The sequence below is a fragment of the Rhinolophus sinicus genome, chromosome 14 (genome assembly GCF_057876585.1).
Source record: "Rhinolophus sinicus isolate RSI-liver-muscle chromosome 14, RSI-T2T, whole genome shotgun sequence".
Classification (NCBI taxonomy): domain Eukaryota; kingdom Metazoa; phylum Chordata; class Mammalia; order Chiroptera; family Rhinolophidae; genus Rhinolophus; species Rhinolophus sinicus.
The window spans coordinates 650,136-677,306 of NC_142514.1; the positions used below are offsets into that span (position 1 = coordinate 650,136).

At 55.8% G+C, this 27,171-nt stretch overlaps 2 protein-coding genes across 8 annotated transcripts; one reads left to right on the forward strand and one right to left on the reverse strand.

Annotated features, from left to right (window-relative positions):
• Positions 1-113: 113 nt before the first annotated feature.
• Positions 114-26,770, reverse strand: SLC35E2B (solute carrier family 35 member E2B). Of its 7 annotated transcripts, none has more exons than XM_074334279.2 (10): positions 26,633-26,770; positions 23,579-23,690; positions 13,458-13,889; positions 13,053-13,188; positions 12,480-12,607; positions 9,759-9,879; positions 8,278-8,331; positions 7,860-7,932; positions 5,684-5,829; positions 114-4,101 (listed from the first exon to the last, which is right to left on the reverse strand). In XM_074334279.2, the coding sequence occupies exons 3-10, from the start codon at positions 13,777-13,779 to the stop codon at positions 3,864-3,866; spliced, it is 1,218 nt and encodes a 405-aa protein (XP_074190380.1). In that variant the 5' UTR covers positions 13,780-13,889; positions 23,579-23,690; positions 26,633-26,770; the 3' UTR covers positions 114-3,863. The 7 variants fall into 7 exon arrangements, with proteins under 7 accessions (XP_074190380.1, XP_019567599.2, XP_088646171.1 ...); XM_019712040.3 differs by lacking the exon at positions 26,633-26,770 and adding an exon at positions 25,452-26,346; XM_088790045.1 differs by lacking the exon at positions 26,633-26,770 and adding an exon at positions 26,184-26,320.
• Positions 25,001-26,261, forward strand: LOC141572070 (uncharacterized). Its single transcript, XM_074334284.2, has 2 exons — positions 25,001-25,657; positions 25,921-26,261. Exons 1-2 carry the CDS (start codon positions 25,456-25,458, stop codon positions 26,259-26,261), a joined length of 543 nt encoding a protein of 180 aa, XP_074190385.1. The 5' UTR covers positions 25,001-25,455.
• Positions 26,771-27,171: the final 401 nt, after the last annotated feature.

The following is a 27,171-nucleotide window of genomic DNA, read 5'->3' on the forward strand; positions in this document are numbered from 1 at the left end:
GAGGAAAACAACAAGGGGCTGGGCATCGATTTTACTTTGGCGGAACAAGAGTGACCGACAGTGGCCATCACAGTAGCTTAATTTAGACAAAAACAACAGGAGGCACCCACAGGCATAATTACACAGCATCAATTTATTATCATAGCACAATCAACAGACTCACTAAATTATTTCACAGAACCATTTTCTAGGAAGTATTGATCTAGTCACACAAATACTGGAATAGGTGAAATACAAAACACTAGACGTTTTACACTTTTACTTCTCCACAGTTTTGTTTGGTGTAGAGCAAATATTACTTGGCTCTGATGAAGATGGTCACTAATATAATTTTCAAGTTTTTCAATGGGGAATTTCACCCAGACTGGCCGGCCATTCTCAACGTGGAGTCCACAACCCCCTGGGCAGGTTCACACTCACATCAGTGAACAATCTAAAAACCACAGATTAGCTAAATGCCAGTTTTCCTCAAACAAAAAATGAAAGAAAAAACAGACAAGCAGAAGACTTTGCCAGTTAGAACAGTTTCCAACTCAGTTTGTACATCTGGGCATGGATCCCGTGGCCATCACACTCAGAATCAGAGCCCTCAGGAAAACTGGAAGCAAGAACTTCAGAGACAGCAATGTGGGAGGTTTTATGCTCTGAGCTGCTGGGGGACAGCTGACCACGGTCTGCTCTTGGCTGCTCGGCCAGGCAGAGACAAATGGGCAGACTCATTGGGGACCTGGGACATTCTTGTTTATAAACCAGGAAAAGGAAGGGGCCCTAACCAGAGCATGTACATACTTTGGAAAGAAAGCCCTTAGTACAATGTGGGTCAAAGGAAAGCAAAGAGGACTTCGAGCTGCAGAAAATCCTTGTTTAATTTCTCCAGCCCAGGGACACCGTGAAGAAAGTTTCAGGCCTTAGGAAGCTTATCACCTGGACAGATGTAAAAAGCCACGTCCCCCGCCACCCCCCAGCCTAAATGACCATCCACAGGACAGTGGCACAATAGGAAGCGAAAGCCATTGATTTAGGGAAAGTATGTCGAACACAGACGACAAACACAGCTCCACGTGGCTGATACTCTTAGTGTGGCACTTGTTTTTTTTACTGTTTCTGATTCACCATGTTTATTTTTCTTCAAATTAAAGACACATTTTGGGTTGCGCAAGAGTATTCTGAGCTTTCCAAGGCAGATGTTTTTAATGCTGATCTGCAGAAATTATGACTCTTGGAATTTAATAACAAAAAGCTTTTTATGCCACTCAGTGGGGGTTTCCTTGAGCCAGAGACCTGCCATCTCTGGCGCATAAGTAGATAGCCAGCCTCGGAAGCCTGATTCCAGTGTGGGCTTGTTTACAAAGGCACAGATAACCACAGATAACACAGGAGCAGCCAACCAGTGTGAGCAATGACACTCAGTATCAATGTCGGTACAAGCACATCTGCGACAGCTGAGAACATACTATAAAAACTAGACAGACTTTGTAAAAAACATATCATCTCTGTACAGTCATTAAACAGATGCCAAGCCAGGTAGCAAGTTGTGGCTGTCGACACAAGGCTGTCCTGGAAATGCCCAAGAAGTGGGCGACTCAGGGGCGGACAGGAGACAAACGGAGGGCAGTGGTGAAGTCAGGATGAGGAAAAGTCTCAAAAGCAGCCTTGCCCCACTTACTAATAATTTAGTAATTATTAGTTTCTGGTCCCAAAATTTAGACCAGTTTAGTTTCTGGTCCCAAAATTTGGAAAATCAAAATCGGCTGAAATTCCCTTGTGAAAGTGGAGGGCGGTGCATGTCACAGGCGGCAGCTTCATCATTCCACGAGGCACAGGACCAGGAAACCCCCGACAGTACTCAGCACCAGGCGGCTGTGTTTCTGATTACACTCAGATGCTGAAGTCTGCGAGAAGGCCAACGTGAAAATCCTGCAACGGGGTGGCCACACGTGTGCCCCCTCCTGTTCACATCCCAGTCAGCCGCGGGCGTCAGTGTGTCCTCAAGCGTGCAGGTGGAGCTAGTGGAAGCAGTGCTTTCGCTCTGGTCGTCACAGGTCAGCGCAGCATCCAGCACTCCAGCCACTTCCAACGAGTCCTCTTTAGTTTTGTTTTGAGGGCACAGAAAGCAGAAAAAGAAAGGGAACAGAAACCCGGGGTAAATCCCAGGAGAAACAGCTTCACAGTGAAGGCGAGCTTGTCATGCAGGTGGCCACACACCTGCCTGTCCTCTGGACACAGGTCAGCTTTGTAATAAGGTTGGTTGTAGTATAAAAGGCTTCATTTTAATCCCTTACTGTGGCAAACTTTTTCAAGTAGACAGAACTTAATGAGACATAATTATTGCTCTCTGTTTCCAAGAGATCTGATCTCCCGAAGAGGCTATTTTTATATTTTCCAGTTGAGAAGCCAACTGGAAAGCAGTGAACCAATGATGAGAGCCAAAGACCTGAACAACAGGGAGGGAAATGAGACTTCAGGCAAGGGGCACCTTACGTCCCCTTTCTCAGCGCACTCAGTTCCAGCAGGCAGGTGGCCAGTCTGCCTTGGTCCACCAAGTGGGGCTGCCCCTGACGCACCCAGAACTTAGCCCAGCAATGGGCAAAGGCCTGGTGGGGAGGGCCTCAGAGACTGGCTGGCGGTGGACATGTCCCCATCAGAAATCCCACCAGGATGGGGGTGAGGGATAACGTGACGAGGTCAGGAGCCTCAGCTGAGCACAGGGCTGCATTACCTGCCCATCCACTCTGCGAGGGGAGCCCGCCGCCAGCCTGTGGGTTCAGAGTGTGACATACATGCTGCATTCCCGATGCCACCTGTGCCTGCATCTCCTTTTTTAAAAACTACACTGTCATTTTCAATGCTACAGTGTAATGGAAATAGTAGACACTCCAAGCATTCCTCCTGCTCTCACCCATTCAGGAGGAAAATCGTAACGTCCTCGCGGTAAGACACAGGCGGTAGGGGACCCCGCCCAGCAGCTGACTCCAGAGCAGACCAGGACAGCATCCTCTGCCTGAGCTCAGCACTGCACATCTGTCCTCAGCCTCCAGGCCAGAGCCCCTCAGGGGGAGGGGGCTTAGTGGGGCAGACACTGAAAGATGCCCCTGCCTTCCTGGAGTGACCCCTCCCTAAGTGGTACCGGCTCTTGGCAGCCCAAGGTGGGGGAGAGGACGCCTTGGGTAGAAGGGCGGGGTGGCAAGACAGGGCCCAACAGGCCACCCTCAGCAGCAGGGGCCCCTTGTTTCTGAGCCCCGTGTGTCAACCCCCACTGGCTGCCTGGCTCTGTGGTCTCTGGACTGGTGAGGCCTCTGTGCCCAGGCAGCGGGCACCTGGCCTCGGTCCCAGCACAGGGTCTCCCCACACACTGAGGAGCGGGTGGTGCCTTCGGGGCCTTCAGTGCTGGTCGGGAAGATGAGTTCTCTCCACTGGCACCGAGCAGACAGCGGCCCACCTTGGCCCCTGGACCCAGCACTGGCTCTACAGTTGTTCCCCGTGGTTGTCACCCACAGAGGAATGGGGGCCTAACTGCAGTCGAACCTTGTGCCCTGCAAGGGCCATGTAGAGGCCGACAGGTCCCGACCCCTCTGATGCGCTCAGCGTGGGGCAGCAGGAGGCGCTATTCACATTTTCACATCACTGGCGATGGCTCAGCTGCAGGCAGCTCTGCCCCAGGAAGCTGGTGTCTGGGGTTCCACTTGAGTTCCCGCTGGTTTTGCCTGAAAACCCCAGAAAGGGGCCAGGAGGGCTGCATGTGCCTGGTCTCCTCACCCCAGTGACCGTGAGGGTGGGAGTTGTCCAGGGGCCGACGGCAGGGATCCCGTGTCAGTGAGGACGGCAGCAGCGGGTGGTACCGGGCGACTGCCAGGCCCCAGAGCTCAGTGGTGTGGCCTGGCCTCCTTGGGGACCTGCAGCTCGGCGCTGTCCTCCGGCGTGCGGCCGGCAGACACGGCCAGGGTCTGCATGGCCTCCCGCTGGTACTGTTTGGCCTTGTTGTAGAGCAGGACGCCGGCTGTCACCAGGACGGTGCCCACGGCTGACAGACTGGTGATTTTGTTGCCGAAAATTATGATACTGAGCCAGATGGACAAGGCGTGCTTCGCGGTGCTGGCAACACTGCAAGACGGAGGGGCAGTGATGGCCCGGGCAGGCTCGGGCTGGCGGCCGGCTCCCGGCTCCCCAGCTCCCTGCCTCCCCCACCCGTGGGTGGCAAGATTTCTATCAGGAAAAGCACCCGGCAGAGATAGCAGAGGGCGCAGCCCCATCCCCACCTTCCAGACGGACGATGAACATGTTCCCTTATTTGCTTCGGCCTGTTTTTGACTGAACCGTTTATAAGTAAATGACAGACAGGACATTTTACCCCTAATCGCTTCAGCTTCTCTCTAACTGAGGGGTCCTTCACGTCCTTGCAGTAGCTTTGAGGCACCTAAGAAGGACAATCCCTCTGTGAAACAGCACTGTACACACCAGGAAAATGGAATTAACGCCAAAGTCACCGACGTGAGCAGTGTCATGTCTAGGGACTACGCGTAGGGCATTTAAACTTTCTCTTTTGTACCTCTCTAACTTTTCCAACGTTCTACAGTGAATATTGCTCTCATAATAGAGATTACAATAGGAATTTTTAAAAGAAAGCCATTTTCTTTAACTAGAATTAGTTTCTTGTTTTTTGGATTTTTTTTTTTTTTTAGCCATCACTAATGATCACTGAAAAACAACTGTGTGTTGACAGACAATGACCTTGGGAGAATTCAGTGACAGGAGAACATAGAAGTGATGAGTGTTCCCGACAGTCCTGCAGACACTTCCCATTCGGGACCCAGGAGGGTGAGGGCCGGCCAGGCAGTGGTGCCAGTCAGAGCACAGCGCCAAGGGGCCCGCCCAGATGTGGGAACAGCCACCAGCCGGTGTCTGAGCATTTGCTGCAGATGTGCGCCGACTGAAACGAGCAGGCCTGTGAGCTTCCCACCGTGTGAGCCCTGGGGAAGCTGCAGCCGCTGCAGGTGTGGCCCCACGAGGCCTACGGGTGGCACAAAGCAAGCCAGCCTACGCTGCCTTCACTCAGGGACAGTCCCTCGTCTCCAGTGACAGTTGAGAGGTTAAATAAAAAGGCCACTGACTTACACAACGTGATGTGGCCAAAGCTAACTTCACCACGTGGATTTCTAGGTCTGCTGGCGATCAGCTCATGCCTTTCCATTTGTTACTGAAAACGGTCCAGTTTTGAAACTCATCCAGTTATACAAGTGAAAAGCAGTTTGCGAGGCTCAGGGCTGTGCCACCCAGTGTGGGAAGCGAGGACCCGTGTGGCCACACACACCTGGGACTTGGCCTCACCCCCCACCATGTTTCAGGAGCTCTTTCCACCTGCGGCCCACGGCCCGCCCCAGGCAGCAGACAGGCTGTCCCATCATTGCAAAGTTCACGGACAGCTGTTCAGACAGAACAAGACTCAAGCCATTGCAAACAATTCCTACTCTACTAGGAAGCTTTCCAGAGGGCGTCTCCCTACAAATCTCTGTATTTCAGATGGCACCCACGCAAGCAGCCTGCCACCACATCATGTGACCACACTCATCACTATGGTCTTCAATAGAGCACTTTGCACACAAACTCCTCTTGTAAAAACACAAGGCTTCAGGCTTGCTCTGCAAATAGCATGGGCGACTTTGTCTCCTGGGCACTGCTGTCTTACCTGAAAGTCACAGGGGAGATTCTGCCCATAAGCGCATACGCTGTGACGCTCTGCAGGTGGAACAGGACGCCATCCATCAGCAGCAGCAGCACCACATCCTGGGTGTAACTGAAGCTCTTCCCGCTCCTGCCGATCACCGGCAAGTCCTGTGCCAGAACAGAGCGGCCTTTGCATGCCCACCTTCCTCATGCCACCCACCCCGAAAGACAGCGCCACGTGTGCCAGTGACCTGGCAAATGCACCAGCATGGGGGAGTGCCCTGGAAATCGCCTTCTGAGGTGGCAACTGAACGGTACTGATTCTAAACACTGAGATTCTAAACACGCCACACGTGGCCAGCAAGAACGTGACAAGATGTCTGGAAACGCAAATCAAACCAGAGACACCACCTCACCCCCATTAGGGCCCAACGACAAGAAACCCCAGAACCTAACACGTGTTGATGAGGACGCAGAGGATGGAAACCTGTGCGCTGCTGTGGGGATGGAAATCGGTGCAGCCGTGATGGAAAACGGTGTGGAGGCTCCTCAGAGTTAAACACAGAGCGACCGGACGACCCAGCAACCCCACTTCTGGGTGTGTCCCCAAAAGGGCTGAAAGCAGGGACCTGCACACCCACATTCACAGCAGCGTAAGTTACTCACAACGGCCCAAACGTGGAAGCAGAACAAGCGTCCACCACGGATGAGTGGACACACACGTGTGGTGTGTTTGCACGTGGGGTATCACTCAGCCTTGACGAGGACGGTGGCCCTGAGCCCGCCGCAGCGTGGGTGGGCCTGGAGGACACTGTGCTCCGTGAACAAGCCAGACACAGAAGGACAGACGCCTATGAGTCCACTCCTTTGGGGACCTGGAGAGGCCAGGTTCACAGAGACGGGGAGGCGGCAGCTGGGTGCCAGGCTGGGGGACAGGAGGAGTTCCCACAAATCTGCCACTGGCATAAGGATATTTTGAGCGAGAGGTACTTAGAAGACAGCAGGTGCGGGAAGGGCTCTGACCTCCCTTCTTGCTGGAAAGAGGAGATAAACCCCCTATGGAAGATGCCCTCCTATCCCAGGAGGAAAGGGACATTCTTATCACAAGTCAGGAGTGAGGCCGAGGGCGCTGTGCGAACAGGCCGTGTCAACATGGCTCATCTTCCCTCAGAGCCCCGCTATGCTCGGCGATGTCCCCACAACTGTCTCTCTCTAAGATACAGGAAGTCCTCACTGAACGTCCGTCCTCAAGAGGTTCTGCGACTTTCAGCGAGGCGATGTTCTCTGAGGACTCGCAGTGTGGGCACTCACATTCTGCCACTGCTTCGGGTCTCCATTCCCTCACAAGGGCTCCCGTGCCACGTACACTATGTGCCTCTCCCCTGGTGCTCGTCTGCTGTCACTGTCATTCTCAGGCCCAGCCAGGACCCCAGGAAGGGAGAGGTGAAGTCCTGTCCCCTTGCACGGGGCTGGGAGGCCAGCGTTTAATGGGGACAGGGTTTCAGTTTGAGAGGATGAGAAGGTGCTGGTGACGGACGGTGGTGGTGGCGGCGCCACTGTGCAAATGGTTCAATTACACTCAAAAATGGTCGGAATGGTAAATTTTGTTATGTGCATTTTGCCACAGTAAAAATAATTTTATATATGCATATTCTTCCAATAAACCATTCCAATTCCAGGAATGCAGCCCAAAGAAACTTCCACTGAAGGGGTGACAGAAGTTCCCTGTTATGGTGATGGGACAGGGAAGCTCCCTGCCACCACACAAGACTGGGCCACCCAGACCCACTGTTTCTGTGCAGGTCTGTACCTACATCAGACTAGTGGGGCCACGTGAGTCATTTCTAGCCCCACAGACATGTCTGGGAAGGGGCTCCTCTAGGAGTGGGGCTCAGGGGCTGGGGGACACACCTTGCCTCTTGTTTCATGCACGCCTGCCCTGTTGATTGTCCTACAGTGGGTACATGTCACTTTGAAATTATAAGCAAGCCCAAAACCCTCACACGAAAATTGCTGTGGACTGGCCTCCGGAGGCACGAACCCCTCAGAGACCTGCGTGAGGTCTGGCTTCCCCCTTCTCTCCCTTCTCCGTGGGGACACGTCACAGACAGAATTCAGCAAAGCACAGCAGTGAGCTGGAAAGTTAGCTCTGCCCCCCAGTCACCGAGGATAAATGTGGCTGGGCGCCTAAAACTCACCATGAAGAAGATCCAGGCCGGGACCAGCATGGCCACAGCCGCGGCGCTAGTGTAGAACTGCAGCTCGGCGGCCCTGCAGGGACAGGGGCACCTGAGGCTCCACTCGCAGAGGCCAGGCTTCCACCCAGACTCACAGCGACACCCGCTAAAGGGCCCCAGTGCATAAGACGTCTATGCTTGCAAGACAAGGGGGGCCTGTGTGACAGCCAACCCACATGCCTGGAAGTGGAGGGCAGCCCACCGGCCACTCCTCAGGGTGCCTCCATGGGGCACTGCAGACAGTGGGGTTTTCTGCCCAGTTCCAGCAGGGTACTTTAAAGGCCACCTACGCCAAAGTGAGGAAGGCGTCAGGCCCACGGGGCTGCTAAACTGCACGTGGGCAGGACGTCCTCTTGGCACAGGAAGTCACGATACTTACGAGAACCTGTACTTGTCCCCGCTGAGCAGCTTTTTGGAAAAAACATTTTGCAAACTAGAATAAGGAAAGAAAAGGTTACCCATCAGGACAGGACATTAGCACGGAGCCTCCATTAGACGAAGCGCGGGCATCGGTCCCAAGCAGTGAGGACGAAGGCAGCTCGTGGGGGACGGCCACTGGCATCTGCTACGAGCCGGGCCCACACGGGTGCTTTCCAGGCATCCCTTCGCCATGAGGGCATGCCACACCTGCCTCCCTTTTCCGGATGTATGGATGGGCAAACCAAGGCACACGGAGGCTGAGTGATATGCCTGAAGCTGCCCCGCTCTCAGGTGTCAGAGGATCCCAAGTCCCTGCTCTGAGAACTGCACGGAACCCCACCCTGAACCAGGAGCTCCCCTAAATCAGCACCGGTCACGGGCCAGGCACCCAATGCGTGGGAGTGAGTGAACAAAGTAGGAGTTTAAGCCCATGAGGAAAACACGGAGGAAACTCCTGAATGGGAAAGACGAAGTGTGAGAAACACACACACACACACACACACACACACACACACACACACACACAGCCAATGAGAAAGCTGGACCATCCTTGGCCCTGGGGACCAAAGAGGCTGGCACGTCAACTATGACACTGCTCTCTGGGCTCTAGAAGCAGGGGTTGCTTTGTTTTGTGTTAATGCAAAAACCTAGGGGAGGACAACATCAGGCAGAAACTCTCGCTTGCAACACAATGATAAAGCCGACCAATTGTTCTGGAGACACGGACAGCACAGAGCAAGAGACCTCCGGAGCCCTCCGTCCGCGGGCTCCACCTCCCTTCTAGGGATCTACACTAAGGACAGTCAGAAACTCAGATGGAGGCTCGTGTGAAAAGCTGCCCCTGCAGATTTAGACAGAAGACTTGTCGTGGGAGGAGGTGAAGGGGTGGTCACAGAACTTGGGCTGCGGGAGCGGGCAGTGCAGGAAGCAGGGCTCCCAGGATGGCACGAACGCACCACGCAGGATGCACATTCAATGGCGACATGACTCATGTGATGTGTCTAGGGGCTGCAAGGGCAGAGGCCAACACATCAGTGTTAGCAACGGATTAAAGAAGCTGTGTTATTTGGAACCTCGGTGGTGACAGCAGTGGGAAACGCTCTGGTTCCCGTGTCATTTCCTCTTTTCTAGAAATAGGAGGAACCGGAAGCGACACCCCTGCGAGGCGCAGTGTGGACTTCACCCGGCCATTCCTGGACTGACGCACACAGCCGGGGACGCGCTGTGCATCGCTTTCTTTCACTTCTCTGGCTTATTTTTTGAGAAAAAGCTACTTCATCGGGGCACTTACTGCTTTACTGTTTAGGAAAAGGCAGCATCGGCTGTGCCTGGCTTTGAATTATGGGAAGCAGTTCTGAGTGGCTCTGGACTGAAGGACCGTGAAGGCCAGTGGGCGCTGTCCCAAAGCACAGTGCGTGTCCCCACGCCCTCAGGACTCACCAGTCCATGATGTTGGTGGACAGCGCGGCCGAAAACCCCAGGATGTTGAAGCTCATCTCAGTAGCCGTGCATAGCGCCAGGCCTCCCATGACCGGGACGAGGGAGAGGTTGACCAGCAGCCCTGAAAGGGACACAACACAAGAGCCTGGCTGTGACCAGTCTGTCTGGTCAGAGCTCTGGTGGCATCCTCTCCTCTCAGAAAAGCTGTGGACTTTTCCCTCAAATTCAGAGCCAACACCCATCGGATTCTTTGTGCCGGAGGGAGACACAACAAAGAGCCCGCACCTGCAGGCATCTGTCCCCTCTCCAGGCCAGGCCCCTCGGTGGCTCTGAGGCATGGGCCGAATGCAAGCCTTGTGCCCCGAAACCCGCCTCTCCAAGCACCTGCGACTCCACGAGTTCTCACTTGCAAAGGCAGGAGAGCGAATCTATTAAAGAGGGAAAACTGGTGGTGGGAGTGCAGTTCCATGTCTGGCGTGGGGGGAGGGGCTTCCACGAGGACCCACGCTGAGTTCCCTGCTCCTTGTTTCATTCTGAAATCTAATAAACAACCTTGACGTGAATGGTATGAGGGAAACTTATATTCTCCCTGGAAAGGGCACCAAGCGACCTTTTGAACCTCTGCCTGGATTTCAGGGGCAGCCTCAGGTCTATTTGGAAATTCAAAGTAGATGAAGGTAGAAGCCTTCTGTGTTCAGCAAAAAGGAACAAAAGCACAGCCCTCAGACCATCCACGTCAACCTCACAGGACAGCAGCCATGTTCCCGTCACAGGACAGCGGCCATGTCCCCATCACAGGACAGCGGCCATGTCCCTGTCACAGGACAGTGCCATCCAGAGCGCAGCCCAAGCTCCTCAGGTGAGCTGAGGAGTGCATGTCAGTCACCCAGCAAACCCACGCGGTCGGCATGTCTGCCTCACCCCCCAGAAGGACCAGCTTTCTGGGCTGGGATGTGGTCCAGGGGCAGCTCCCCCACTGGCTCTCACCCCTCACCCACGAGGCTGCTGTGCAGGGAGGGTGCCACTCCTGGGGTCACTTCCCTGGGTGACTGTCGGCACTGAAGTCTTGGCCCCTCAAGTACTGGTACCTTGGTCGTTTTCCAATGCCTCCCAACAGATTTCTTTCTGCTAAATTTCATCACGATTTTCTGTTCTCAGTGACACAGCTTGTTTGCGGCAAGCTTGTACCATAGCTAGCTGGAAGCCCAATCACCGGGTTTCAAAGTCATGACAAATACACCCTTTTCCTGCGGCTGAGCCAGGCCCACTGGGGTCGTGTTGCTCTTCACGCTTCGATTTCACTGTTTTACCATCATGAAAATGTTCACGCAGTCCCAACGACACAGCTGCAAGAAGTCCAGCTGTGTCTCTGTCCCCTCGCCCAGAGGCAGGTATGTGCCTTATTTTGAGATGTAGTCGTTTTCCTAACAAACACATGTGCGTACAATAGCACCCCTAGATAACAGGTTACATGTCACATGGATCAGCCGCACTTCATCTGTCCACCTGGACCAACAGGGGACATGCTGCTTTTTCAAGGGCTGGTTGAAAAACTAGGGCCGTATATGCCGAGTAGATGGAAACAGAGCGCCTGTCCTAACGGCTGGAGAAGTGTGAACGCCCTGATTTGCTGGGCCTTGGGGAAGGTGCAGCGGCACAGCTGAAAGGCAGCAGGGGCCCCACAGCTGCCCTGTCCTCGCCAAGTGCCACCTCGTGCGGGCAAGGAGTTCCATCTTCCTGGCACAAGTGACGGCACCTGCGGTTACTTGCTTATGGCCTTTTCCATCCAACCCTCTGACCTCTGCATGTCCACGCCCCACCAGGCAGCGGTGAAGACACACGCACTGAGGTGAATGTGCCAGCCAACTTGTGACCACTGGAAATGTTGCACGGAAGAGGGAAGGCCCTCGCCAGTGACAGGGAGGCAGGCAAAGGGCAGGCAGGAGGGCAGGCAGAGGGCAGGAGGAGGGCAGGCAGGAGGGAGGGCAGGAGGGCAGGCGGAGGGCAGGCAGGAGGGCAGGCGGAGGGCAGGCAGGAGGGCAGGTGGAGGGCAGAAGGAGGGCAGGCGGAGGGCAGGCAGAGGGCAGGCAGGAGGGCAGGCAGGAGGGCAGAAGGAGGGCAGAAGGAGGGCAGGCAGAGGGCAGGCAGGAGGGCAGGCAGAGGGCAGGCAGAGGGCAGGCTGAGGGCAGGCAGGAGGGAGGGCAGGCGGAGGGCAGGCAGGAGGGCAGGCAGGAGGGCAGGCAGGAGGGCAGAAGGAGGGCAGGCAGAGGGCAGGCAGAGGGCAGGCAGAGGGCAGGCAGGAGGGCAGGCGGAGGGCAGGCAGGAGGGAGGGCAGGCGGAGGGCAGGAGGAGGGCAGGCAGGAGGGCAGGCAGGAGGGCAGGCGGAGGGCAGGAGGAGGGCAGGCGGAGGGCAGGCAGGAGGGCAGGCAGAGGGCAGGCAGGAGGGCAGGCGGAGGGCAGGCAGGAGGGAGGGCAGGCGGAGGGCAGGAGGAGGGCAGGCAGGAGGGCAGGCAGGAGGGCAGGCGGAGGGCAGGAGGAGGGCAGGCAGGAGGGCAGGCGGAGGGCAGGCAGGAGGGAGGGCAGGTGGAGGGCAGGCGGAGGGCAGGCAGGAGGGCAGGCAGGAGGGCAGGCAGGAGGGCAGGCAGGAGGGCAGGCGGAGGGCAGGCAGGAGGGCAGGCGGAGGGCAGAAGTGACCCGGGGACCCAGAGGAGGAGCGCTCACCCGTGTACTCCCCCAGGATGAGCCGGGACATGATCACAGTGAAAATGGGGGCGGAGCTCTTCACCGTCTCTGCAAATGAAACCGCCACGTTCTTCAGGCTGACCAGACCCAAGACCACTGTTGCAAACCTAGAAATAAGCCCAAAGGACCGTCAGTGTGCATCAGGGCATTTGCAGCTATCCTCCGAGGAGTCAGCCCAAGCCGGTGGGCACACTGACGCCCCCTCCCTCCTGTGACGTCTTAGGTCCGGCCCTCCAGGAATTGGCCAGCCCACCTACAAGGGCTTCAGCTGGGACAGTGTCGCCAGAGCGTCAGCCCCAGGGAGGAGGAGGCTGATTACACTCAAATCATTATCAAATTCATCTTATGGCTGTTCTAGAGGAGTCTGATCAAATGGGTGTGGCACTAAGGTCCATAAACCAAACACATTTGTTGTCCCCAGATCTCAACAGCCCTTATAAAGTTTGCATTGAAAACCTAATCATGACATCAGCCAGCCGACTGCCCACTAGGTGATGGGAAAGGCAGTTGATACACTGAGTCAGACACACAAGCGAGAAGTGGCCTCCTTACCTCATCAGGCCCACGAAGAGCATGGTCATGATGAAGTTGGGTGGGTAAGAAAGCCGGGTTTTGTGCTGATACAAGCAGCATGGAACAAATATTTTCAGGCACCCAATAAATGTGGTGGACAACATCTGCACAGCACCTGAGGATGGAGGCGGGGCCAACCGGGCAGGGATTACTTCCTGCCTCAAGCACAGCAGACCACACACTGGAACATAGCCCAGGGCACAATTACATGTCCCCTCAGCTACCCTCCTCCCTCCCGGGCTGCTGGCTCTTCCTGATACTGACCACAGGGAAAGCTCTGACTCCCGAGCACAGAGGCCCGACCGGCCCTCCACAGGAAGGTGGTCCCCCTCACCTGGGAGATCACACCCCACCTCCGGCCTCACCTGGGAGGTCCTGGCTTACCTAGCATGCTGGGCTCGCCCTCCAGCAGGGACAGGATGTACTTGTTGAGGAAAAGGGTGCAGAAGCTGAGGAAAAACCAAAGCGTGAGGTAGAGCAGAGCCCTCGAGCTCCACACTCCCAGGTCCGACTCGATGACAGTGGTCTCGGTGATGGTGACAGTTAGCACGCGCTCCCCAGGGGTGCTATCACTACTGGTGGAAACAATCTTCTCACGTCGGTGGCCGAACAGAGAGCCCCAGCCAAGGAGCGCCTTTCCCCGGGGCGGCTCCTCGGGGCCTGGGGCCGGCTCTGCCGGGGTCTGGGGTTTTGCTGCGGCCGACATGGTGCCCGTTCTCGTCTGCAAGACGCGCCAGCATGGCCACGCCGCCCTCAGGTGGCAGGACAGACACTGGGACCTGTTGGCATGGCGTCCTGCTAAGAGCAGGGGTGCAGCTGTAACAGAAAGAAAAGGAAACATATTGCTCACGCAACCTTTAATGCCCTTAAAATAACTGGAAATGCAAATGTGGAATTGTGGCCTATCAGTGCGCGTGTTGGCCGCTGCCCTGAAAACGCGTGCTGACCCCTGAGTCCCCACCAGCTCTGGCCGTCTGTCCAGAACGAAACCCCACGCAGGCCTGGCCTCGGTGCCCCGTCCACCGGCTGCTAAGGTGGGATCCAGAGGCCCCTGTCGTCGCTCTAGGACCCCTAGCCCCCAGTCTTGGAGACCCCGCCAGGCTGCTCCTCCTACAGCCAGCAGGTCAGCTCGGCCTAGACCAGGGGTCTTTGCTGCCTGGTGCCTGGAGCTTTCACTGCTCTGCACCTGCCATCTGCTCTGGGACTAGCCATGGCGCCACACCCTGGGCCTGTCCCTTCATGGACTTGGTCCTGTCACGTGTCACACCTGCTGGCTCACCCAGGCTGGAGACCTGTTATCCAGTCTGGAGTTGTTCTTTGCGTGAGGACCGACTTGCTGCTGGCAGACACGCTGAGTTCTTACTCCACCCACCGGGCTTTACATTTCAGCCACCGGATTTTCCACTCATGGATGTTTTGTTTGGTTCCATTTCAAACTGGCCTGTTTTTCTCTCAGCATCTTGCTCTTTCCTTGGCTTCCCATTCCTTCTCGATGCTGCTGACTGCGGTCTCGTAGGTCACATCCGCGGTGGAACCTGACCCCTCATGTTGGCTGAGTGGCCCCGGGCAGTTCCTGGTACACTGTGATCACCTCTGCAGACGCTGGCGTGCAGCCGCACAGGGGCCGAGGGAACGCCTGCCAGGGCTGAGGGCCGCCACCGGCCGGGACCAACTTCACGCTGCTTTCCAGACAAACCCTGCAGCACCCCACGTCCCGCGGCTGTAGTTCGGCCTGTGCCCACATGTCAAGCGATCTAGGGCTTCGCCAGCAGCAGTTTCTCCCACACCACTGCCCACCCTACCTTCCCAGTGACCCCACACCTGAGTCCCCGGGCCCCCCTCGGACCCCCCCCAGCCTCCGACAGCGACTGCTCAGATCCCGGGTCCTTCAGTGTGTGGCATCTGGGGTTTCCTTTCCTTTGGGGGAGCTCAGCCACGCATCTGAAGTGATGCCCATTATATTTCATCCCTCACATGTGCATGTGCGCAGTGGATGCGTTGAGTGTCCAGCTGGCTGCCACCCGAATGGTCCTTGGAGCTCAGGTGGCCACCACTGCTTGTGCCCTCCACCTGCGAGTGCTCAGCGGCCCCTCAGGCAGCCTGACACAGACTGAACTGGTGTCACCACACCTGGCCTGGCCCCCCTGCTCAGCCTGGGCAGCACCAGAGGTGCTGGGAGCCCCTTCCCGCCTTCCCTAGCTCCCCGCGGCCGGTCTGCCCCATCACACCACTAGCTCAGCGCCATCAGCTCCCAACAGCACCCTCATCTCTCCCCATCCACCATGTGCACCCTGAGCCTCAACCCCAGGGCAGCCCCCCAAAATGCACCCCAGACCGTGACGGGGACATGCCACTGCCCAAGGGATAACCACGAGCTCTTCAACCCCGTAGGCCCTGACAGGCCAGGTCTCCATTCAGTGCCCTTCCTTCTTCCTCTTCACCAGTCCAAGCGCACTGTTTTGTTCGCAGTGACGGTGAGCTGAGAGCTGAGCCTCCACGGGCTCCGAGCAACCTGCAGCCAGGACGCCCCACCCTGAGATGGGAGTGAGGTCTGTGCTCTACCTCCCCTGTCCCCTGTGGGAATTGACCTGGTGGCATGTGGAGGTCAAATGCAGGAACCAAACCCACTGCTTAGGTGCATGGAGAGCGAGCAGCCCACCCAGGGCCTGGCCCGGCTGTGCCTCCTGGGCTCTTTCCTGCAGGGATCACCCAGCAATCTGGCTGTGGGCCTGCAGCAGCAGCTCTCTGCCCACCAGCCACACGCCTGCCTGCCCCCTCCCAACAGGACAGCACGGCCACCTCCCACGGCCCGGCCTTCTCAGGAAAGCCTCCCTCAGGCCAGATCCTAATTTTGAGGCCCCTCTCTCTCTTCGGGGGCCCTGTCAGGCATGTGTCACCTGTGTCCTACAGCCATCACTGAGCTTCCAATTCCGAGCTTCATCGCAGAGTCAGGAGCTAGTGTTAAGGGAGCCACCTCGGGATCGGCAAAGAACACAGAACAAAGCTCAAGTGGCAGGCCAGGGGACAATCCAATCGCCCTCCATCACATCACAAAACGAAGCTCTGATTCAAACATGCGCATTTCCAGCTCACAGGTGGCCGAGCACCTCCCTTCTCCCCCTGGTTTTCATCTGAGAATCTCACAACATCCAGCAGCCACGGGGCTGCCCCTCTCGCCAAGGTTGATGACGTCACTCCCACCAAGAAGCCCAGTGACCATGGGTGCCGTGAACAGGGACCCAACATGCCCTGGTCACATTTGCTCAGGTCAGAGGTTTAAGGGACAAGAAATCACCGTGTGATAGGGCACATGTTCTCTGTTTTCCTGTGTTCTCTCTAAACAAAGACCTATCACGGGGTTCTAGACGGCCACAGTCTCTCCATCTCCTCGCTAGACAAAAGTCTCACGGATAAACATCCAGACAAGTCCCACTCTGCCGACTGCCCCAGCACGCGCTACGGTCTGTTCACGCATTTCTGTTGGGGCTGCACTGGCAGTGGCTCTGCTCTGCCCTCAGGCGCCCTGTGTTCTCACGCTCAGTTTGGGGACCCAACCTCCCGGCTCCCGCTCTCCTGCCCCTCTGCTCCCAAGGCCGTGAAAGCTGTGGCCCATCCTCGCCGCAGGCAAGGCCACAGAAGGAAGCAGAAGCAAACCCCCAGTACCTCCCAGCCTTGTGCCAGCTCGGTGCCCAGGTCCCCAGTGCTGGCTGCGTGTGCTGACACCAAGACGCAAGCAGACAGAGCTGGTGAGCTCAGGCACTCGCGTGCTGCCTGTACATCAGAGTATTCTAGCTTCTCCAGCGCGGCCACGCAGAGAGCCAGGACACCGGGCCACCCACGGAACGGCCACGGTCACTGTCCCCAGGCTGAAAACACCCATTCCAGATTGAAATGCTCAGGATGTGACCTTTACAAGTCACTGCAAGTGACAGGGAACAAGGAAAGAAGAGAAAATCAACCAAGTGCTGGGCAGAGGCCGACCTCAGTACCGGCCACCGGTCCCGGGGTGGAAGCCCTGCAAATCCTCACCAAGTCCAGTCTCGGGCGGCTTTAATGCAGCATTTTTCAGTGATAGCCAACACAACCCAAATTCTATCAACAGGAAAACAGCAAGTGTGTTTGGGAATGCCGCCTACTGCGCACGTGCCGGCAGCTCAGGCACACAGCATCAGAGCTCAGTGACACGACGGAGTGGCAGAAGGAACAGTCTGGCCCCACAAAACGCTGCCGAGTGCGCCCAAACACTACAGGCTGCTTAGAAACACAAGTGAGAAAGCTCTGTAAACAAGTGAAGAACAGCGAACGGGGGCAGGATGAGGACCTTTGCAAAGTCCACGGTACGCACGTGGACAGGCATCCTGTCATTTCCCACAGTCCCACCAGCTCAAGGTTCACACACGGAGAAACGTCCGTCTACCCTCAGAAACGGTACCACCAGGTCCTCGTGGCCGTCCTCAAGCTGCCGGGGCCCGGCATCCGTGACCGCTGCCTGTTCAGAGCTGTCAGAGCCAGACTGCTGCTGTTACTGTGGATCCGGTTTCCCCGGACCAGCTGTCCTGGTGGAGGGGGAGTGGGGCGGGGCAGCTGGCACTGTCTCCCGCAGGTCTAATCGCCTGCCCTCCCCTTGCCGCCCTCCCCTTGCCCCGAAGCCATTTCTTTTTTTTATCTCTTTTTTTTTGGGGGGGGAAGGGGAACAGGACTTTATTGGGGAACAGTGTGTACTTCCAGGACTTTTTTCCAAGTCAAGTTGTTGTCCTTTCAATCTTAGTTGTGGAGGGCGCTGTTCAGCTTCAAGTTGTTGTCCTTTCAGTCTTAGTTGCGGAGGGCGCAGCTCAGCTCCAGGTCCAGTTGCCGCTGCTAGTTGCAGGGGGCGCAGCCCACCATCCCTTGCGGGAGTCGAACCGGCAACCTTGTGGTGGAGAGCCCGCGCTCCAACCAACTGAGCCATCTGGGAAGCAGCTCAGCTCAAGGTGCCTTGTTCAATCTTAGTTGCAGGGGGCGCTGCCCACCATCCCTTGTGGGACTCGAGGAATTGAACTGGCAACCTTGTGGTTGAGAGCCCACTGGTCCACGTGGCAATTGAACCGGCAGCCTTCGGAGTTAGGAGCACGGAGCTCTAACCGCCTCAACCACCGGGTCGGCCCCCGGAAGCCATTTCTCAGTGAGCGCTTCCCCTGAACCCCGTGGCCTCGACGACCACAGCCATGATGGCTGGAGCTCTGTCAGTGGGCGGAATGTACCCTTCTCTACACGCAGTGACCAACGTGGCCGTCCACCCGCATCCAGAGCAGGGCCCAGTGAGCTCAGGATAGACATTCACCTTCCTGTCACAATCTTTTCACAACACTTGAATCTCCACAAACAGCCCACCCGGCCCAGGGACGATGTGACAACTGAGAGAAAGGCCGCGTGTAGGGATGGGCTGGCCCCATTGGTCACCGCGTCCAGCCATGGTGACTGCTGGTCCCCAGCAGCTGAGGGGACAGGAGCCCCAAGTCACATGGCTTCCATTTTGCATCCAAGTGCCTCTGGAGTCCCAGTGAGGGCCCCGAACGTCTTAAAAAATGAAAGAAGATGTTGGCCACATCCTCTCCTTCCTGTCAAGATACTAAACCATAGGTGGGGAAGAGAGGAGAAGGATGGACGGCAAAGCCGGAGAGCTGAGGACACTTTAGACCCTGCAGAGGCTCCCAGGGCATGTGGGGGGAGGAACACTGGAGGAAACACTGCTGGATATGGAGACCCGCAGCCGAGAGCCGGCAGGGATGAGAGGCGGCCAGGCTGCGCCCCTCCAGGCAGGAGACCAGAAGAATCATCTCTGGGGAATTCGACAGGCAAAGGGCAGAGCTTGAGTAGGGAAATGGGGGCCACAGGAAGAGGCCCTGACAGAGAACGCAGCCAAGCAGCCTCCAGTGCCCACCAGGAGGTGAACAAAGACAGGAAAGCAGAGAAAGGAAGCCAGGAGGAGGAAAGCAGGTCTGAGCCCCTGGGAGATGCTATTTACAAACAACCACAAAGGGCCCTGGAAATCACGGCAGGACAACAGAGGCCAGACTCATCAGGGGCTGACGAGCTCCCAGGAAGTTCTAACCAGGGCTGGGATGAGACATGGGGGGCTCTGAGGACCCCCCAACAAGCAGACGGGGAGCTCGAGGTGGCAGACAGTGAGTGAGCCTGGAGCAACCAGGAGGATGTGGGCTCCTGTTCCGAGCGGCTGCACAGAGGCTGCAGTGGCACCAGCAGCGGGCCCCAGCCACCCACTCTGGAGAAAATTGCCGGTCCTCCAGCAATTCAGGCCTGAGGACCTTCGCAGACAAAGATCAGGGGATGAGGGTCAAAGATGACCCCACTTCGAGGTGGCCAGTGGGGGAGGAGCAGCTGCCCAGGGAGTGACAGACAGAGCCGAGGATGGCAGGTGCTAAAGCTCTGAGATGCACAGGACACAGTGTGATACACGCAAGCCACAGAAACGTCAGGGACGCAAGGTGGGGCATCCAAAGATGAAACACAACTGCTGAAAAACCCAGCGATGCACCTGTGCAGTCAAACTACTTCTCTACAAGTGTCACCTGATTACAAAGGGAAAAGCCTGACTTTGCCCAGGAGACATCACTTTAACCAAGACATCAAGGGAGAAAGCAGCGGACATGGGACAGATGTCATAATCCCCCTGATCAGATGCACTGGGAAGAGCTTGTCACTGCTGCGGTTTTCCTGCCGCAGATGCACGACCGCCAGTCTGATCGTGAGAAATGTCAGACAAATCCAAAAGAGTGCAGGTCACTGAGGTCAGGGTTGGAGGAGACACGGGACCCAGACGGGACCACAGACCAGAACAGGGACTCAAATGGGACAGGGGCCAAAGCCGAATACGGTCTGTAGGTCAGTAAGAGTGTTGCGTCGATGTTAATTTCCCAGTTTAGGTCACCGTAAGATTATGTAACTCGGGGAAGCTGGGAAAGGCAGTACTTTACACGTAAACCCTTTTTGCACCTTTTTTTGTAAGGCTAAAAGTTTCTCAAAACAAAACGTTTGAAAAAGTTTTAACTGAAAAACAACTCAACTGACAGGTTAAACAGAAAAGATAGAGCTGAAAAAAACACCCGAGGGAATTATCTAGAACGCAGCATAGAGACATAGAATTAAAATATTAGAGACATAAACCAAAGTATGGAGGTAATCATGAGAATAAAAGATCCAGCAGGGAAAAGCAGAGAAGACAGGCTGTGTGAGGAGGTAGAGAAGGCAACATTTTAGGAACTGATAGAATTATGAGTTTTGGAATCATAACAAATCCTAAGTAGAATAAATAAAAAGAAACCCACTGGAAGACACATTATGATGAAGCCACAGAAGATCAAAGGCAAGATCTTGGCATATCCAGGCAGAAAGTACATGTCACCCACAACTCAGCAGTATGAAAAGTGCACTGAGGACAGAAATACAGGGTGGGCTGGGGCAAGACAGGGAGACTGTGGCAAGGGGAGGGGCGGGAGAAGGCGGGAGGCTGCAGACAGTTCCCAGATGCATGTCATTAAACAGTGGTGACTCTGGAACCAAGTCAATGTTGCACATGCTTCAAAAACAAAAATAGTTAAATCAACCAAATCTCTGGAAACAAATACCTCCAAAATGCAATATATGAACTAAGACAGAATTATATGACCCAAACCACAGATCCAATGAGCAACAGTCACACTGAAGAAAAGAACCAACCCAAGTAACTTCTGAACATAATGCTTAGAATTTACATGTTTAGAGTAAAGACGGAATGAACTCTAAACAATACTGAACTCTAAGTGATAGGCTTTTTTACTGGGTTAGGATTGAGCAAATAAGTAAGTATATTGTAGATAACTGGAGTGAGATTTCTACTGTTGGTGAAGACAGTGAGAATATAGAAAGTGTAGAAAGAGTCTGTGGTGTTAGACTGAATGGAGGTATCTGGTGTCAGAGCCCACGGGTTTGGATGGATGGGTGGATGGTGGATGGGTGGATGGATGGTGAATGGATAGATAGATAAAGGATGGATGATGGATGATAGGTGGATGAATGGATGGATGGATGGATGGATGATGGAGAATGGATGGAGGATGGATGGTGGGTTCATGAATGCATGGATGAAGGATGGATGATGGATGATGGATGGTGGAGGATGGATGGCTGGAAGATGGATGGATGGAGGTTGTATAGATGAGTGGATGGATGGAGGATGGATAGATGTATGTATAGATGGATGGATGGACAGAGGCCCCCTGAGTCTGTCTCAAACAGGTTGGTGACGACATCACTAAAGCAACTGGTGATTGGAAGGGTCTGAGGATGACAGTGAAACTGACGATTCAGTACAGATAGGCCCAGATTGAGCTGGTAACTTCTGCCTCTGCTTCTGATCATCAAAGCCCTCAGAGAACCGCCAAGAGACAGAAAGAAGCAAAAAACAGTAAGCGCAGTGGAAATACCACTTCTTATGAGATTGTCAACACTGCCTGACAGATGCGGCACCGATCTTTAGCTAGAGAACTCTCTGGGACCATTAAAGACATCTTGGGCACTGCCCAGTCAGTGGGCTGCAAAGCTGATGGCTGCCACCCTCATGACACCACAGGTGACATCACCAGTGGTGCAGTAGGATGCCCAGCTACTTAAGACTACAAAAGAGTGTATCTCAATGAGGGATCATTTGACAACCAAAGAGAGAGAGAGAGAAAACAAAACATAACAAAACAGACTACACTGGCTAAATTAAGACCTTTTGTTTCATCACAATACATCACAAAGTCAAATGACAAGTGACATTCGGGGAGAAGACAGTTACAACATGACGAAGGATTACTATTAAGAACATATAAACAATTCCTACAATTCGATAGAGAGTACATTGTAGTTGAACACACATGCCACAAAAGGATTTCTAAATGGCCAATAAGCACACGGAGGGGTTTCAACTATCTACTGCCATATATGTAACAAATTACTCCATACTTGGCAGCTGAAAACAAAAAACATTCACCATCCTAGTTTCTGAGGGTCAGGAGTCAGGGAGCGACTCTGCTGGGTGGACCTGGCTCAGGGTCTCTCAGGAAGTCACGCTCCTGACAGCGGCAGGGGCTGAGACCTCATCTGAAGGCTCCACGGGGCTGGAGGACCTGCGAGGCTCAGTCACATGGTTGTTGTTATTCATTACTCGGTGCCTTGTTGGTGTCAGTGGAGGGCGTCCCTCAGTCCCTTGCCCGACATGGGCCTCTCTGCAGGGCCACTCACAACCTGGCACCTGGCATTCGTCAGTGTGAGGGGGCCAAGGCATCAGCATCCAAGAAGGAGGAGAGTCTTTCTGCAACCTCATCTCAGGAGTTGCCTCCCCCCACGTCTGCTATATGGCATCCATTAGAAGTCAGTGCGAGGGTTCAGCCCGCCTTCAAGTGAAGCAGATTACATAGGTGGTGACCTCCTGCAGGCAGGATCATGGTGTCATCTTAGAGGATGCCGACCGCAGACACTCAGCCTCATTAACAGTCAGGGGAAAAGAAAGTAAACCACAGTGCAGTGACATTTTACGCCTCCGCAGTGGCAAAAACTGGAGGTCTGACAGTGCCAAGGGTAGCTGGATAGCTCTCTGGATACATCGCTAATGGGAGTGTCTACCTGTAAAAGCACTTTTACAAGCAATTTGGCTTGATCTTGGAAATGTGAAAATGAATTTAAAAAACCTCACCAAATGAAGTCGGAAAGCCTGAAGGGGACGCTCTGACACACACACACCACCCTCCCAGCTTACTTTACACATCCCAGCAGGAGGTTTTCTCCTCACCCAGCAACAACCCAGCCAATGAGAAGCCACAGCTGCTCAGCTTACGAAAAGCCACTACAACCCAAACCCTCCCTCTCCTCCAATTATCTGTCATTCAAAATAGCCCCTCCCAACGTCCTCCTTTCCTCTGTACCAGGACCCCTTCCCATTGTTCTCCTGGCGTGCCTGTGGTTCACCATTGTCTGCATGTCCTGAATTACAATTCCTCTGCGATTCCCGAATAAACTCATTTTGCTGGTAAAATAACTGGCTATTTCATTTTTAAGGTTGACAAAAGGTAAACATCTGTATACCCTTACAAAACCACAATTCCATCCTAGAGAATTTCCCCCCGAAAGTCCCGTTCGTGTGCACTGAAGACGCATGCTGCAATGTCCAAAGAACCAATCATCACAAATGGGGAGACCCAGCTGTCTCCCGACAGGAGAGAGAGCACATAAACTGGGATTTTCTCACAATCCAACACTGGACAGCAGTAAAAATAAATAACAAACAGGAATACACAAAACAGGTCTTCTCAGCATGGATGGTTGATCGAATGAAATCAACGTTTAGCATAGGTAATTAGCCTGGAGCTTAAATGATGAACAGAACACCCAGTCTGGGATGCAATGAAGACCCTTAGAGGCTGTGCTGCGCATCACAGGGAGGAGGTGGGGGTCAGCTGGTCCTGAGCTCAGAGGGTCCTACTCACCAAGGTCCTGGCCAGAATCACAACTGCCTTCCTGGGCTCCAGCTCATTCCACAGCCAGTTCTTTCTCAGCCCACGTGATTCAAGTTGCTTTCAGTAAGAAGCAATTCTGGTCCTGCAAGAGACTGAAGGTCAGCGGCCCTAATCTGACTAGGAAATATTGACTTTTTAAGAGCCAATAGCCGACCTTACCTGAGTCTCTGCCTGGCAATGGGACAGAGAGGGCTGGATGTGGGGCACGGGAACACTGGCTACCTGCCAGGTGCCTGGTTAGAAAAGTCTAAATTCTCTCCCTCTTGGATGATGGCATAAACAACTAAACCATCACCCTTGCGGCCCAGCACAGAATGGATGGCTAATAAGCCACATTTGCCAGGCCAGGGGTTGGCTTTTATCTTTTGTCCTGCCTGGAGCCATCCTCAGAAGAATGTAAGACCAACAGGAAACCCGGTGTACTGAAATGTGGTGACACATTGCAAGACAAATGTGTGACATTTTTACATTTGAGTGCTACACCGCATAACGTGGCCTCAAGGGGGCCCAGCCTCCCCACAACCTTGCAGGGAGGGGCTCAGGACCGGCTGGGAAGGCGTCTAGGCTCTAAACACTAAACCCCAGACAAAGCCAGCACGGCTGCTAGTGCAACTGAGACACTCATCACCGGAGGCAAGTTCAGCTGGAGGGCCATTTCCCCATCCAACGGTGCAGGTCCTAGTGCTCAGTCCTCCGCCTGAGGTTAAGAACGTCAGTTCTAGGGCAAGGAACTGCACATGTTCTCAGATGCCTGATGAGCAATTAGATTGCTTACAACTGTTAGCGGGCATCTTAGATAAAACGTACTGGAAGCCTAGATGTTACCCACTGCAGTTCAGAAATCCCACCTCTGGGAATTCCGAAAGAAACAATCTGACAAAGGTCCATGTTGTACATAGGACATTCTGCTTTGTTTTTAAGCCTGAGAAACTGGACAACATCCAAGGGTCCACTGAGGGATTTGTAAGAAACTCTGGCATGGTGCCCTATGAGCTTTAACAAAAAATGTATTTGTCATAGATTAAGTGACAACAGAGTTACAAAACCTTGTACATTATGCTCCGATTTAAAATGTACAAATGGTTCAGAACATACACAAGTCACCAACTGTGGTCACTAGGGAGTGAAATCACGGATCCATTAAAATTTGGGTTTTTTGCTTCTCTCCAATTTCTAATTTGTCTGCACTGAAAATGGGTTTCTTTAATGTAAAAGCCTTCCAATGCCCTCTTAATGTCGCTTTTAATGCTGACGGTTTCATTCTGCTTTAAAACTTTACTTGCAAGTTTAAATACTTTCAGTGAAGTACAGCACTCCATTTAAAAAAAAAAAAAACAAGGTTAAAAAGCCACTAAACAGAGACTCCGCCTCTAAATGGAAGGGTTATTTATTTGCCACGGCCGTGGAGAGCCAAGTGCTGAAAGCCGTCAGAGCCCGAGTACGGCGGGGGGTTGCCTGGACAGCCACAGGCCCAGACCCAGTGAAGGTCGTCACCGATGACCGGAGTGCAGCTCTGCTCTGGGCCTGCCTGGGAATCACCCCACCCAACTCAGCAAGAAACCAAGGTCCGCTAGAACCAGTATCTGGCAGGGCGGCAGCCATTCTTTAATTCCCCGTTTTACAGAATCCTGGGCAGAAACTGCAATGAATTCGTGGGCGATCATGCCCTTTGGCTCTGGAGCGGAAGTCTTCACCTGGTTCTTTCGCGGACGGTTGCACCACCCCAGGGCCGTGCCCACCTCGAAGGGTCCTGAGTGCCGCGGTTTAGAAAGCAATAACCCCCGAGACCGTGACCCGCCCGTTCCCGGGTACCCCGATCCCCGGCGCCCCCGCCCGGCCCTACCTGTATGTCCCGCACTGCGCGGCCCGCGGGCCTCAGAGGGGACCGAGCGCGGAGCGGAAGGCTGGCGCCACCCGACCCCGCAGCGCGCCTTCCGCGTCCAGAGCCGAGGTCTCTCTCATCCAAACGGACTAGCGCCCGGTGGCCCACGCGGCCGGCGCCTGCGAGGCGGGTGCTAAAGGTGGGACGGCCATTCCATAAGGTGAAAGGTACACGAAAAGGGCGGGACGGGGCGTGATGGAGAACCAAGGGCGAGCCGGCTTCAGCGTCGAGGGCCTCTGGGAGGGGACACCTCGGGAGGACAGGGTCACGGCGAGGGCAGGGCGCGGGGGTGGGCCGCCCCGTACGCGGGGACAGGATGGAGTCCGGGGGGCCGTGGCTGGGCACGCGCCAGCGCAGTGGCTTTTGGTCCCGATGGCGATGGGCGACCACGGGAGGCAACCGCTTTATTCAGCGTTCTCCGCGTCAATAGGTCACCCACCCTCACAGAAACGACCCACACTGGACGCATCACCGACTCTGCTCCCGAGGGGAGCCAGGGAGCGATTGGACTCGGGCGTCTTCCAGGGGCCAGAGCGGCATCCCCACGCCCCGGAGGCGCCATCGCCCCCGGAAAGCGCGGCCGGGCCGGAAGACCTCCGCGCCGAGGCCGTGCCCTCGAGGGAAGATGCCTCCGCCCTGAGCGCGCAACACAGGGAGGCTCCGCGGCGGCACCTCGGGGGTCCCGCCACCCACCGCTCGGAGGGGCCGCGGAATGACAGCCAGTGCGCGACCTCCGCGCGCATCGGGGGAGACGCCTGGGCCTCTGCCTGAGGGCCTCGATGGCGGCCCGGCCGCTCGCTCTCGCTCCCGGGGCGCGCACTCCGGGCCCCCGCCCCACCGGCCGGTCTGGGCCGCGGGCGCGGGACTCCGGGCGGGGCGGTGGGGGGGGCCTCCGTAACCAGAGGCGCCCCCGCCCCACGTCGGGGCCTTAAGGGCGCGCGGCACTTAAGGTGGGACGGAAACAAACAGGGCCGCCGCGCCGGCGGAGGCGAGCCCGGGGCGGAATCCGCGACGCTGTGGCGTGGAAGGGGCCGCATCGCGAACGCCAAAAGGCCCCAGGCTGACCCTCCGACCGGAGTGGGGCCCTGGACGGCCGCTTCCTCTGCAAAGAAGGCGGCGGGGTTGGGCGGACAGCGCCTCACCGTGGGGCGGCCAACGTCCCTCTGCCCAGCTCCGCGCGGGCCCGGCCTGGGGGCCTGGGAGCCGCAGCCGGAAGTGCTCGCATCCGGCCCGGAAGCGCCGCGCCGGAAGCCCACGGCGGCTCTCCACCCGCACGCGGGACCTGCTCCTCAGCGCCCTGGCTGCCTGGGCTTCCCGCCCACGCCCTGGAGCCAGGGGCAGGGACGCGCTGCCGGGCTCCACACCCCAACGGCCGCTCCAGTCCGGGTCCGGACCGCACCACTGCGGCCCGGGCGGGGGTGGTGCTGCTGGACGTCGGCGCCCCCGCGGCCGCCCGTGGTCAAAGTCCGGACCGTACCACTGCGGCCCGGGCGGGGGGTGGCCCGTTGTCACGGTCCGGACTGTACCACCGCGGCCCAGGCGGGGGTGGGGGTGCTGAGATGGCGCCCCACGACGGTTGTCCCCTTGGCACCCTCCAGAACGTACCACCATCCCAGGTGGGGGTCAGGCCAATAGGCAGAAGCGTCTGCCTCTAATCCCCGAGGCACTGCTGAGTTTTGCT

Coding starts and splice junctions, on each gene's coding strand:
- SLC35E2B (XM_074334279.2), bottom strand. CDS start 13,779: ATGTCGGCCGCAGCAAAACCCCAGACCCCGGCAGAGCCGGCCCCAGGC. Junction 13,189..13,457: donor GGGCGAGCCCAGCATGCTAG/GTAAGCCAGGAC, acceptor CTCCATCCTCAG/GTGCTGTGCAGATGTTGTCC. Junction 4,102..5,683: donor ATCTCCCCTGTGACTTTCAG/GTAAGACAGCAG, acceptor TCCGTCTTGCAG/TGTTGCCAGCACCGCGAAGC.
- LOC141572070 (XM_074334284.2), top strand. CDS start 25,456: ATGTCCCGCACTGCGCGGCCCGCGGGCCTCAGAGGGGACCGAGCGCGG. Junction 25,658..25,920: donor GCCATTCCATAAGGTGAAAG/GTACACGAAAAG, acceptor CCGCGTCAATAG/GTCACCCACCCTCACAGAAA.